This window comes from Medicago truncatula, chromosome 6 (genome assembly GCF_003473485.1).
Source record: "Medicago truncatula cultivar Jemalong A17 chromosome 6, MtrunA17r5.0-ANR, whole genome shotgun sequence".
Classification (NCBI taxonomy): Eukaryota; Viridiplantae; Streptophyta; class Magnoliopsida; order Fabales; family Fabaceae; genus Medicago; species Medicago truncatula.
This window is the reverse complement of record NC_053047.1, coordinates 19,534,339-19,549,088: the sequence shown is the minus strand read 5'-3', so window position 1 is coordinate 19,549,088 and position 14,750 is coordinate 19,534,339. Positions and strand designations below refer to the sequence as shown.

The 14,750-nt window shown below is 33.2% G+C and overlaps 1 protein-coding gene and 1 long non-coding RNA gene across 2 annotated transcripts; one reads left to right on the top strand and one right to left on the bottom strand.

The window, feature by feature from the left end:
• The first annotated feature begins 415 nt into the window (after window positions 1-415).
• On the top strand, window positions 416-5,169 carry LOC11439208 (DUF21 domain-containing protein At1g47330). The gene is made up of 9 exons (XM_039826979.1): window positions 416-673; window positions 1,170-1,253; window positions 1,369-1,482; window positions 2,270-2,356; window positions 2,595-2,734; window positions 2,824-2,911; window positions 3,384-3,457; window positions 4,757-4,941; window positions 5,138-5,169. Exons 1-9 carry the CDS (start codon window positions 416-418, stop codon window positions 5,167-5,169), a joined length of 1,062 nt encoding a protein of 353 aa, XP_039682913.1.
• A 7,572-nt stretch (window positions 5,170-12,741) lies between these two features.
• LOC120580939 (uncharacterized) lies at window positions 12,742-13,094 on the bottom strand. Its single transcript, XR_005646732.1, has 3 exons — window positions 13,060-13,094; window positions 12,872-12,968; window positions 12,742-12,782 (listed from the first exon to the last, which is right to left on the bottom strand). It is a non-coding gene; the product is annotated as an uncharacterized lncRNA (long non-coding RNA).
• Between the last annotated feature and the right edge of the window lie 1,656 nt (window positions 13,095-14,750).

The following is a 14,750-nucleotide window of genomic DNA, read 5'->3' as shown; positions in this document are numbered from 1 at the left end:
TTTTGCAAACCAAACAAATGTCACCTTCATTTTATACTTCACCTAGCTTATATATAATAAAACTTTTGTTTAGCCTAGTCTATTTCCTATGCTAGCTAGCAACACCAGCACACCTCGCTTAGCTGTCAATTTTTATTATAAAAAAATGTATACTTGATATTTCAACAACGACATTCTTGTACTTTATTCCACTTGAAAATCAAATGAGCATTAGCCGCTTGAGCTGTATATATTTTTGTACCTATCTATCATCCTCTTTCTCATTGTCAATATCTAACCATGCAACAAATATTCACAATCACTTCTCTTAAAAAGCCAACCTCTAGAGTTCAATTCAACATACAATGTCACCATTTTTGCAACCCTTAATTTTTTCCTACCAATAGTACACTTCTTCATTACACCAAATAACACAATGCATGAATATGAATTCCCTTGTTGTGGGTTAGATTTTTGGTTATTTCTAACTATATGTCTAGTTATTGTGTTATTGGCAGGCATCACATCAGGCCTAGCTTTAGGAATATTGTCATATAGCCAAGTTGATCTTGAGGTTCTCATTAAAGGAGGCAGACCAAAAGAGAAAAGGAATGCTGAAAGGATTCAGCCTTTTGTAAAGAATGGACATTTTGTCTTGTGTACTCTTCTTCTAGGAAAATCATTGGCTATGGAGGTATATATGCATATAACACTTTTTTTTTTTGGTACAAAACCCACATTTTTATTTTTAAACAATGAAATGAAATCATTATTTTAAAAAAAAATCCACTTGAATTGAACTGGTGATGTTGACTTGAGACTTTGGAATGTACTTATTGAAGGTCTCAAGGTCGATTATCTCTGTTGCCGATTAGCTTATTCAAAAATTTTTTTTATTAAAAAACACTAATAGTTATTTTACAATTGTTTGTGTAGGATATAAACTCGGTTTTTACCATCTAAGCTGACACATCATCATGTACAAAGTATATGTAGAATTAACACATTTAATAATGTCATATATAAGTTAAATTGAGGCTAATAAATTGCAATTGTGATATGAGTAGGCCTTAAAATGGATTTCCTATCTATATCTAAAATGATTGAATAGTGTTTTAACTATAAGCTAAAGGGTCATAAATTATTTTTTATTTACACTACAAAACTGATCCTAAATATTTCTGTTGAAGGCACTTCCAATATTTATGGACTTGATCATTCCATCATGGTATACTATTCTCATGTCAGCACCCTTGGTGACTGTATTTGCAGAGGTAATGTTTGTTTCAATAAATGAATTTTCATTTTAAAATATAATTAATTAATAAACTTTTCTTGACTTAATTTTAAAAATTTTCTTGACTTAATTATATAAAAATTTCATATCAGATTTTACCTCAAGCTGTATGCTCTCGATATGGACTTACTTTTGGAGCAAACTTGGCTCCCTTTACTCATCTGCTTCTTCTTATATTCTTCCCAATAACATACCCAGCTAGTAAGGTAAATATTATGTGAGATTTTGTTTGTCTATATATTTATTATATCTATTCTATGTTAATGTAATCTATTAAATTTTTTCTTGAATAACTAAGGGTCGGACTCAAGTATTTAATAAACTTCAATTTAATCGAGAGTACTCGAGTTCGAATTTTGATTGAAACAATCTTTGATTAGGCTATATATGTCTTAGACGAACGGCAGATTATCAAAACCACTTTGTTTGGAAATTGGAAAGTTAACACCTTTCTTTTGTAATTGACTAAGAAGCACGAACACATAGATGGATATATACACACAAACACGACAATGATACATCTCAAACATTAGATACACACTTTCAATATAAAATATGCGGGTAACGATATATGTAATTAATAATCCATTGCACCTTAATCAAAATTAATGAAGTTATTTTATTCTTTTACTCATGCATGCATATGTAGACACAACGAAAAAATACACGATTGTGTTAGGGATTGAACTCAATTTATTTAATTAATTAATAAAGTAAAATTTTATCAGCACACAAATGTAAGATAATTTATCTACATAGGCATCTTTTGATATGATTTAATTAATATCTCCAAGTGTCCACATGTGGTTTGGTCTAAATGGTAAGGGATTCGAGTACCTTAAACAAGTAGTTAAATGTTCAATTTCTAAATTTTGTTTATGGAGAAAACTAGGATAGGAGTGGAGCATCAACTTTGCATGTCCAACAAATTTTCCGACAAAGATTAATCACGTTAAATGGTAAAAATCTCTAAGTCTCTTTGTATTTTGGCAGCTGCTGGATTGGGCTCTAGGGAAAGAACATTCAGTTCTTCTGAGAAGATCAGAGTTGAAGACTTTTGTGGATTTGCATGCAGATGAGGTTTTCTCCCTAATATATCATATTTCGGTTAAGGCCTTGTTTGGATATACAACTAAATGAAGCACTTATAGCATATACGTGCTAATGATACGTTATTTTGATAACAAAAGATAAACTATAGTCAACTTGTTTTCTTATAAGCTATAAGATGTTTCGTTAGCTATTATGAAGAACTTATGAAAATTTCAGAAGCTGTTTTAATAAGCTCTTCTGAATAGTTTCACAAATACTTATGCAGGCAGGGAAAGGTGGAGAATTGTCTCATCATGAAACTTCTATAATCACAGGAGCTATGGATTTAACTCAGAAGACAGCTATAGATGCAATGACACACATATCTGAAACTTTTTCTCTTGATATAAATTCAAAACTAGACATGTAATAATCTTAATTTTGAAGTCATTTATATCAATTTTTCATCCAATCTCTTATATACGTATGAGTAAATGATATATTTTTTTGACCAGGCATACAATGACACAAATAATGAGTAAAGGTCACAGTAGAGTACCTATACATACTGGAAACCCAAGAAATATTATTGGCCTCATTTTGGTAAGTAATTGAATAATTAGATATATGAAATATAATGAATTCATGTAATTTCTCCTATAAATCTTGAAAGGGTTTGAAGTTGTATATTGCATTACATGATGTGGCCGCATGATTTCGGTTGCGGTAGCTATTTTTGTGTGGTAGCTACTGCAACCGTACAAGGCCATAAATGTGAACTTTAGGACCTAATCTTAAATTATACTAATACTAAATAATCTTGGCAAAGACTTTGTTAGGTAAGGACAACCAGTAACTTATATAGATTATAGCAACATAAGTTTGTATGATCAATGTAGATCGGTTTGGTAACGGTCTTTTCTCTCATTGGTTATCAACTAACTTATCCTCGATCCGCTACTTTTTATTAAATAGAGCCATAAAAAGATTATTTTTAAATCGACAACATTGTTTAAAATTATACCATGTTGTTACATTCATATAGTGTTACTAAACTATTAATTCATTTGCATAGGTTAAGAATTTAATATTTTGCCGTCCAGAAGATGAGACTCCAATCAAGAATTTGATTATCAGGAAAATTCCTAGGTAAGACAACTAGTATGACTAAAATTTGTTATGCCAAATGTTATCTTAGGCTCAATATATAAGAAAATTACACACTCTACGCACCAACCACTCACATTGTTACTAATCTACTCTATTAAATAATTTCAGACTAAGCTATTATTATATATATATATATATATATATATATATATATATATATATATATATATATATATGGGGCTACTAACTTATACCCACCTAAAAACACTAAGGTGCAAGTTAGCAAGCTACACCCACCTAAAATTATTAAGGTGCAAGTTAGCAACTTACATCCACTTGATTATTTACACTCATTTTTATAAATATTATTAAGGTGCAAGTTAGCAACCTTCACTAATTTACACTCACTTTCATCATTCCAAATATTGTTTTCTTAAAAGTTTGTCTTTATTACATGTTTTGTACCTTAAGCATGTCATTGTCTTTTTTGTTTCTTTTTTTAAGGATCTTTTTTAAGCTAGTTACAAAATTGCCCTTCTATTTAAAATTAATTAGAATATAAACAAATGAGTGTTTTAGTAAATTATAGGCTTAGTTACCTTTTTGGTCCTCTAACTATTTAATTGGTATCAGATTGGTCCTCTAACTAAAAATTGATTTATTTCGGTACTCTAAGTTTCTCACCGTTACTACATTTAGTCCTTTCTATTAGTTTTATTCAAATAAACGTTAGAGTTTGTTTTATATGGGTATCTGACATCCTGTTTCACACATACATAACCATAACAATTACCAATAATATCAGTCACTATTTAATCATAATACCTTAACAAAGCATAGAACCAAAATGATACTAATAAATAAAGTTAGAGGACCCACATAACACAAACCCTAACGTTTATTTGAATAAAACTAACATAAATGACTAAATGTAGTAACAGTGAGAAACTTAGAGGACCGAAATAAATCAATTTTTAGTTAGAGGACCAATCCGATACCAATTAAATAGTTAAAGGATCAAAAAAGTAATTTAGCCTAAATTATAAGTGGGTGCAGTTTGCTAACTTGCACCTTAGTGTTTTTAGGTGGGTGTAAGTTAGCAGCCTCCTATATGTATATATAATTGGAAAACTTTAGTCAAAAAATTGGAAAATTTATGGTGTTTTCATTTACGGTTTTTACTCCTTCTATTGTTTTATTGTTGTTGTTGGCTGTGTTGGTAAATTAGATTGTTCAAATTCCACAAAAAAGAGATAATTTAAGGTTCCACATATTTTGCATTATGCACTCTGATACTAACAAAATAACCGTAACACTTTCTGTCTACATTTGCAACAGGGTATATGAAAGTTGGCCACTATATGAAATATTGAATCAATTCAAGAAGGGTCATAGCCATATGGCTGTTGTCTTGAAGGGAAACATGGAGACAGAAAGCACTGCACCAGCTCATGCTGTAGATTCACCTGTGTTTTTGAATATAATCACTAATCAAGAATCAAATCAAGTTCAAATTAATGGAGGTAACATCTTACACAATTTAGCCATATGCTATCATATCTAATCAAACAACTTCTACTCTCAAAGTCTATTTACATTTGATTATTTCACACAAATTCAGGAAAAACTATGAATAAAAGAAGAAAAAAAATTAATTTTATAAAATTAACTTTATCAAGTATTTGTGTATTCAACATTATCATGTTTAAACCCATTTAGGTCAGTCTGGTGATGTTGGTTTGAGACTTTGAAATTTGCTCTCTCTCTCTCTAGATTTCCGGTTCGATTCTCCTTGATGTCAGTCTCGGTTGGCTAATTTATCTTCTTCTTCAAAAAATTAGGCTTAAATGCAGTTTCACCCCCCTAATTTGATTGAATTTGGATTTTGCACCCTATTTTAAAACTCAGAATTTTACCGCCCTTATTTTAAAACTCGAAATTTCACCCCTCTGTTTTACGTTTTCAAGATTTTGCCCCCCTATTTTAAAATAAAGAAAATATTAGAAAATATTAATTCGGTAAAAAAAATAAAAAGAAAAGAAGAAAAAGAAAAAATAAAAACCAAAAAAAAATAGAAAAACAATGAAAATACAAGAAAAATTCATGTATTTTCATACTAGTTTGCACCTCTAAATATTTGCTATTTTCATACTAGTTTTTTTATTTTATTTTAATTTTAGAGATCATACTAGTTTTATGCATTTTTTATTCTTTATTTAGTATTTTTCTGGTTTTATTTTTATTTTTTCATTAAATAAATTAATATAAATAATTAATTATGTGGATAAAACTAGGAGAGGGGGCGAAATCCTGAAAAACATAAAACAGGGGGGTAAAATTCCGTTTTAAAATAAGGGAGGCAAAATCAAGAATCAATCAAAATGGGGGGGGGGGGGGGGGGGGGGGGGGTGGTAAAATTGCACTTAAGCCAAATTAACTTTAGTGGACAATCTATCACGAAGCAACCTCCAAGCAAATAAAGAAACCTTCAACGGCACCTGGTTATGCCAGATCAAAGAGACCGCGGGATCCCTAAGAGAAACGTCCCTAGTAGTCACCATGTGATAAGAACCACGAACAGTGTAACCCTCAACAGGGTCAGACAACCACACCCACCTGTCTGAAATAAAATCTTGCAAATAAACATTAGTCAATAAAGCCCTACACTCCTCTAACTCCTCCTCCTCCCAAGCCCACAACCTCCTCCTCCACTCCCACGCCTCCCCACCCCGCTCAACACCAAGAGAGAACAAACCTGCCACCGTAATGGATTTGTTCTCAGAAAGATCAAACAACCTAGGAAACCGCTCACAAAAAGAGACCGATCCTAACCACTTATCATACCAAAACAAAGTGTCTGAACCATCCCCCAACTTCTTAGACACACACTCCCCAAACCAGCCTCCACCATAATCACCTCCCCCATCTCTAATCCGCCCTACCTCCCTCCACCAAGAAGAACAACTCCGGCCCCCAACCTCCAACCTCCCACCTACTTCGCCATAATCGGCGACTAAGACTTGATACCGAAAACCACTCCTATCAACTAGCATCCTCCAACACCACTTTCCTAATAAAACCAAGTTAAATTATTTCAACCGTCGCACCCCCAAACCTCCAAACTCCCTATGCAGGCACACATCATACCAACCTATCCAAAATATTTTCCTATGGTCCTCACTCCCCCCAAAAAAAATTTATAAATAAAGAATCAATGGGACATTCTAATCTCAATGGATAGAATTCAAATCTCCATTGAGACAATTGTAAAATGACAATTTTTAGATAAATTTATTACTTTTTTGTCTTCAAATATATTCCTTATTTGTTTTTGAATATGAAAAGTTATAATTTAACACTTCTATACACAACAAGGGTTTAGTAAAATTTGTACAAACAATATACACATTAATTACACCACAAACTTTTCTTAATATACATTAAAACTACTAAAATTACTTATAGAAAGGGACTAAGTTAGTATAAATTAAGATGGATTGCAAAATCAGAAATTGAAAATGTTGGTTCTTGAATGATACTAAATGTTTGTGAATGTGAAATATGCAGAATCAAATTCCTCCTATGTATTGGAAATGAGTCAAAGAAGTTCAATTCAAGAATCAACTATGTGTTCTAGTGATGTGGAATTTCTTAGTCCAACATTAGAAAATGTGATGGTACTAGACAATGAAGTAGAATCAAAGACATGGGAGCAAGAAATTGGATGTATGTCACATGAACAAATTGTTTCTCTTTCAGCTGTTACACATGAGGAGGCTATTGGTATCATTACAATGGAGGATGTTATGGAGGAACTATTACAGGTTAGCATAGTAGTTTTTGCTATAAGCTATAAATTTCTTGTTATAAAAATAAGGGCGTTGCTATATATCGCGACCCATTTTGTCCGGAGAGCTTCCCGAATATAATATTCAGCCAATGAAATCAGGTTTTGCACGAAAAATAAGGGTGTTGCTATATATCGCGACCCCTTTTGATATATAGCATCACAATATTTTCTTGAAACAAAAATTCGAGATATCAAGCATTTTTCTAAAACTTCATATTCCTAAATCGTAACATACAATGTTATGTTTATGAGGAATAAATGTTTGTTTGTTTCCGCGTTTCAAAACCACGACCAAGTAGAAGCTACCTTTTGTAGCTTCATACTAATCGCGCGTCTGTGTCTTTCCGTCGTGAAAGCAAACAAGTTAAAATATTGTTGTATGAAAGCCTCTTTCCCACCCTTGTGATTCTTAGAAATCACTTCCATCCAAATTTACTCATCCTAATAGGAAAAACATCATTTTATCTGAATTTTTTCATTCATATTATGTTTTTTTCATGTGTTAAATGGAGTCTCGAATTCACTACTAAAGAAAGTTTAATTAGGATCACAAAATTAATGACAGAAAAACATTAAATTCATCTAGAATTCATAATGAAACTGATTTTATGTTTTTTCGTCTCCAATTTTTCTATCAAAATATTAGACAAATTTTATTCTTTTCGTCTCAAATTTCAATCGACAATTCAACTTTTTTTTAGCAATAATATTTTGTTATCGTCATGCATATTGATTTCTATATCCTTGTTTTTTTTTTTCTTTACAAGGGAGACATATTGGACGAAACTGATGAATATGTTCATGTTCAAAAGAAGTAAGTAAAATTCCTATTAAACTTCCGGTATCATATTAATTTATAATAATCTCCCCCTATATACCCAAATAAAATTATAACACTTGCTTAAATTTTTGTTATTTTCAGCATTAGAATAAACCTGAGGCAATCACATAGATCACAATCAAGATCATCAAGGAGAAATTCTGGATCAAGTCGTCGTTGAACAACTTTCTAACAAATATTTACTTAATTAATTATCTAGTCTAAATGTCATTGTTTGTAACTTCAATATATGTGATAAAGTACAAATTTTACCCACCATTATTTTAAAATGGTCATTTTAATAATTAATATTTTACCATTCCCCAAATTTTTATTTAACAGGTGACATATAGATAGACTTTTATTACATTTGTGCACGTAGTTATTTTATTGTTTCTATATATTTACTCACTACTAGGAAAAACAAAATTAGAGAGGAAAATTAGTGACGGAAAAAATAAAATTTCTCACAAATTCGTTGGTCGCAAAATTTAGTGAGAGAATTAGGGAGGGATTTCATGTTTTTCCTCACTAAATTTCCCTCACTAATTTTTTGTTTTTTAGTAGTGACTTTGTCTGGCCCTTTTTTCTTATATCACTTGGTCTGTGCATTTCTTTTTAACGGAATCATTTGGTCTGTTCAATAATCATACCTTTTAAGAAATGTAATTAAATTTTGTATGAAAAAGAGATAGTAAGAATTGTTTCACAAAATTGTTTTTACTAAATCATATTGAAAAATAACTTAACAAATTGAAAGAAAAATAATAAGTAAGTTAAAGATATAAAAAAAGTTAACATTTAATATTATAAAACGATTTATATTTTGACACAATTATTTTTTCCCAAACGAGTTATAGCATGGGATGAATGAAATATTATAGTTATCATCAAAAAGCAGATAGCCTATAAAAAAAATAGAAATGCAATTATTAACGGATTTTTTTAATTAACCGACTTGGGTTGACCTAGTGGTGTGAGCTTGGAAGTGTGTCCCTCTTCAAAGTTTCAGGTTGGAAACGCTAATTTAGCTTCTGTGTGTCGAAGTTTGAACCCCAACCTTACAATATACAACATGCAGTGTTCGACCGAGCTAAACTCACGGATATATTCATTAACGGATTTTGTGAATTCCGTTTTGTTTTGGCCATTAGTTTTTTTATAGCGTTTTTTACTCCAATTTACATCATATCATATTACACGTAATGTGGTTTTACTTTGACCTTCTCCATAACTTTTAGCTTGTTTTTTTTAGCCTAATAAGCCTCTTTACCCAACAGATTTACATTTTACTCGTTCTTACTCTTAGCATAAACTACTATATATATTTGTTACATTCACAATCACTCTCATAAAATCTGATTATATCTCTCCTCTTCCTTTTTCTCTTACAAGGTATATTATTCCATTGCAGTTTTGATTTGGTAATTTTGTTTTTAAACATTCATTACTGTGATTTTGTTCTGTTAGTTTCATTGCAACTTTGATTTGATATATTTAAAATAAGAATTGTTTTTTTTTGGTTAATTGTAGGTTATTGCAATGTCACGGATCATTCTACAAATGAATGAATGTGTTGCTTTCGACAAAAAGGTGTTGCAATGTTTTTGTTTTTCATGACTTCTGTTTATTTTTAGTTTTTCACTCCATCTATAATGTGTTTGTGTTTTTTATTTTGTTACATAATGTGTTTGTTTTTGTTTACACTCTTATGTCACACTACTAGTGTTTTACCCGTGCCCTTGCACGGGGTTACGATTAATTGTGATGTTTTTTAAACAGCAACAAATCAATATCAATGTTGTGTTGCAATATGAATAGTGGTTCTAATCGAGTAAGAAAAACCAATCAATTGGAATTTACAGCAAACATTAGACACGGCACGAAAAAAAATTACCCGACTTACTCGAACAAAATAAAATCGTTAAACAACATACAATTTAAAAACAAATGTTATTGGAACTACAACAATTTACGAATTCTCCATAAATCAACAACATCGTTCGACAATCTATTAAATAACATCTGCATGTTATCCATAAGTGAATACAAAAGTCTGCGCGATATCCGTAACCGAATAAATTCATTCAATTCATGAGCGGATAACACATCCTAACCAAAATAAATAACATGCATCTAATTAGTTCTACTGCAATAAAACAACTTCAGAACATAGCCTTGGAAGCATCTGATCCAAGAAGACAACACTAACGCAAGGAAATTACTAAACCAAGACAACTTGCAGAACGAACAACATAAACTTAGGGGAAAGATCCAAACAAATTCTGCACCAAAGGAAACAACCAACAGGCAGCAGCAATGAATTCCAAGCATGGTACACATCCAAGCTAATGTTGAAAATAGAAGACCTCATGAAGAGGATAAACAAATATACCAAACAACAGGTGCAATAGGTTTGATTGCAATTGAACTGCAGAATCTACAAACACAAACAACGATCAAAAAATGAGAAAAAATTCACTCAATACCGCCACATAACCATGCAGGAACAGCAGAATTCAATTAAAAAGAACTTACCTCATACAAAATTCAAGGATAATTCATATCTTCTGGAAAACCTCTTCATAGACAACATTAACTGTCGATGTCAAGGGTTCTTCGTTTTCATTAGTAATCAAGATTTTCAGTCCACTTCTGCTAATAACCCTTGACACCGCCACATATAATTGACCATGAGTAAAGACCGGTTTCGGGAGATAGAGACCGACTCGAGATAAAGTTTGGCCCTGACTTTTATTTATGGTCATCGCAAAAGAGAGAACCAATGGAAACTGCCGCCTCTCGAAGGTAACAGAGACATTTGCACAAGATGGAATAAGATTCATCCGAGGTATGTAAACAACCTCACAGTTATGGGTGCCACCAATCTCCCTTGCACATATCACATTTTTTCCAAGAGAAACAACGGTCAAACACGTGCCGTTACAAAGATGAGAAGCTTGATCAACATTCCGAAGCAACATAATAGGAACACCAACCTTCAGAATGAGCCTATGATTTGGCATACCTGAACATTTAATGTCATTCAAAAACTCAGTTGTAATCCAACGATGATCAAGACCAAAGTCGTCGTCACATTTACAAACTGAATCAGCACTCAAGTACTCTTTCTGATCCTCAGGGATCAAACCCATGATGTAATCATTTACCTTCTCAACCAAGTCGAGTGTCGGCGCAAGAATAACACCAGCTTGGAAAAATTGTTCCTCGGACATATTTTCAACCAGACCAGGATAAGCTGCACAAACTATGTCACTGATTGGATCGCCAGAATTTTTAATCAACAAATCATCTGGAATCTCAACAACAGCCTCCCAGCAGAGACATCACCGACTTTCCCATCCCTAATCCAAGCCGTAAACTCCCGAAGCATCTCAGTTTCATGCGCATCTCCAAGGCCCTGAAGCCTCATGTTCTGTGTCAACCTCATCACCTTACAACCTGACCACAAGGGGGATGAATTAATAGTGGAATGAACGACATCAGCAAGGCATCCCTTAGGAAAAACGGGGAGAATTTGACAAAAATTTCCACCAAACATAATTGTTTTCCCACCAAATGGTAGATCCAAAGCTCCATCAATAAAATTATTCATAACATCATGCATAGTCCTATCAAAAGCCTCGAAAGCCAACCAATTTATCATAGGAGCTTCGTCCCATATTATTAGGCTAGCCATGGTTAACAGTTGCGCCTTTTTACCATCCTTTTCAATCAAACAACAAGAATCCTCAACCAAAACCAAAGGAATAGCAAAATGAGAATGTGCGGTCTTTCCACCCGGCAAAAGAAGTGACGCAATTCCACTTGATGCAACATTAATAACAATCTTACCCTCAGATTGAAAACAAAAAGAAAGAGCATTCCAAAGAGAATTTTTCCCCGTGCCACCGTAACCATATACAAAAAACATTCCACCAGAATTATTTTCAACAGAGTGAACAATTTGATTATAAGCAGACAACTGGCCTTCATTCAGATTTGAGAAATAATGACCATGCTTCGACAACATTTCATATTGATCATAAACTTCCTCATTGGCCAACAAAACATTGTCATATACCTCAACAACAACAGACGATAGTTTCGGCATGGACTCAAAATCATCCAAGGTTTTTCCATTAAGCCTAAGCAACTTATCAATTTCAACAAGGAAAAGTTGCTTTAGATCTTCATCTAATATAATAAGATCTACAAAAAAAAAAGTAAAATAGCAAGATCAGTAAAATCCAACAAAAGATAACAACAAAGCATGCGCGAACAAAATAAGCCAAGACCTTAGCATTTAAACATACACCAACCTAGAAAATTCAAAATGCATCGTCTCTGATAAAGAATGCCATCTGCCAAAGCCTCCCAAGATCTCAATGGATCAGCCAAAGAAAAACACAGAAGCAAATTTGCAAATATCTTGCGAACGCTGCAACCGGAAGAATCAGCTGCTACCTCGTTAATAGCATCAATGAATTGGCGATCATCGGCCAACAAACCCAACACATCCAATAAATTTTAAACTTTTAAACACAACTCAAAACAAAGAATCCTACGAACCTCCGTCCCTGTTAACCCTTCCAAACTGCATGACCACAACAAGTAGTCCCTGATAAGATCCTTTCAAAACCTCTTTGATTTGAGCAAGAAAGACACCCTTCAACTCACATTCCAGCCTTCCTCTACACCATGGAAAACATACAACACGAAAAACAATTAAACAAAAAAGCAAAGCCAAAGGGAAAGAAAATAAATGTGAAACAAAGGGTACCTCTCATCGGTGAGTTCAATCTTAGCAACGGTTATCAACCCATCAACATCATCAGAGACACACTCGTAATGCAGCGCAGTCAACAAACCAATGAAATCTTTTGAGACAATAAAAGATGAAACGATATAGCAAATGAGAAATGACAAAAATCAGGAAAAGCAAATAAACACAAAGAACAAAACACTCACCAACCAAGCGAGTAGAGTCAAGCCTTTGCTTGTTGATCTCTTCAGACTTAGACAAAGTCAACCCATATTGATGAATTAGAAAGCTATTGTCTAGAACAACCCTTGTACTTAAGTGAAAGGTTATCTTTTTCTTGTTTCCAGTTGCAATCGAACAACTCATACTCTCAACAACTTGGAAAGTGGTGATGATGTAAACTGAATGCTAAAAAAAAAATGACCTAAAAGATGAACACACTGGTGTGGAATGGTTGCTTATATCTTGTTGCCCTAAAACCCAAAAAACACAACAAAATCAAAGAAGGAGAAACCCTAGCAAAAAGTAAAATAACATGGAAAAAAAGATAAGCAAAAAAATAACAAAATACTGGTGCATGGTGTGTAAACCCATATCAATATCAAGCAGGATCAGCTCAATACTGCTAACTTTTCCACGAAAGAAACTACTCTCGACGGTCCATTTCCTTATGACCCGAACCTTGATCAACCAGTCATCAACCCTATCAGTTATGAGAGACATCAAACCATGGAAAGGTGTCACCATTTTTGTGATCTTGTAAAAGATTGAGAAGTTTGGGTGAAAGTTTTTTGAAAAAAAATAACGAAGCTTCAATCATAAATAGTCAACATGAAAGGTGATAATGGAAAAAAATGCTTAAACAACCATGGAGCTGGGATGGAAATGGTGTTGTTTGAAAGGGGGTGTTATCTTGGAAGAGATGGGTGGCATCTCATATATATAACAAAAGATATAGAAATTTTTCTGGACCGGCCAAAAGGACCTTTGGCCCATTTACTTAGGCCCAATACCATTCAAAGCCCAAACATCACGTTTGGCAAAGTTACTTGCGATACACCCCTTTCACGCAAGGGGGGGTGCATGAAGCGAAAGAGAGTTCCCATGATTTCGTACCCGCCAGAGTCATGCGTGTCATTACAACGGCTTTGCAGCCCTCCACCTCTATAAATAGGGGACTAAATGCAGTCCCCAAGGTAGAATTTATCTCTTCCTCTAAACCCTCACTCTCTCTGATTTCTACTTACTTGAGCGTCAGAGTGCCTGCAGGTACACACCCCCAGCCGCTCCAAGAAGCAATTTGGCGCATTTTACCACCACTAAATGCACCGCATTCAAAGCACCGGCAATCACCTTCTGATCAGGTACGATCAGTGCAGTCACCTTCTGATTAGGTACGATTAGAAACTATGAGTTAACGGACGTGAAACACTCTTCAAATAAAATATAAATTGAAAAAAGCATTACAATGGTATATTTTTAATGTTGCGACATTGTAGCATGGAAAGGGAAGAAAGGAAGTGACCCACCTTAAGTGCATTGATTAGATAATGCGACATTGTAGCATTGATTAGATTTTGTCGATATGCATCCTCGTGCAATCAATAAATAGATTAAATAATAACCCACCTTAAGTGCTATAGTTATAATTACATTATTCATCAGGGAGATTAATTACTAATCACACAATTCGTATCAAGTAAATAATCTTAGGTTAAATTTGCATGACAACCATATAATTATTTTCTAATAAAATATAATCGATATATATTTTAAACATGTGAAAAAATTCATCGTTTAAAGAACTCTTCTTTGACACGAATACCTCTGAATATATAACTTATTCTCATTAAATTGAAATAACGTAATACCTTTGAAATACATGAATCACAACAAA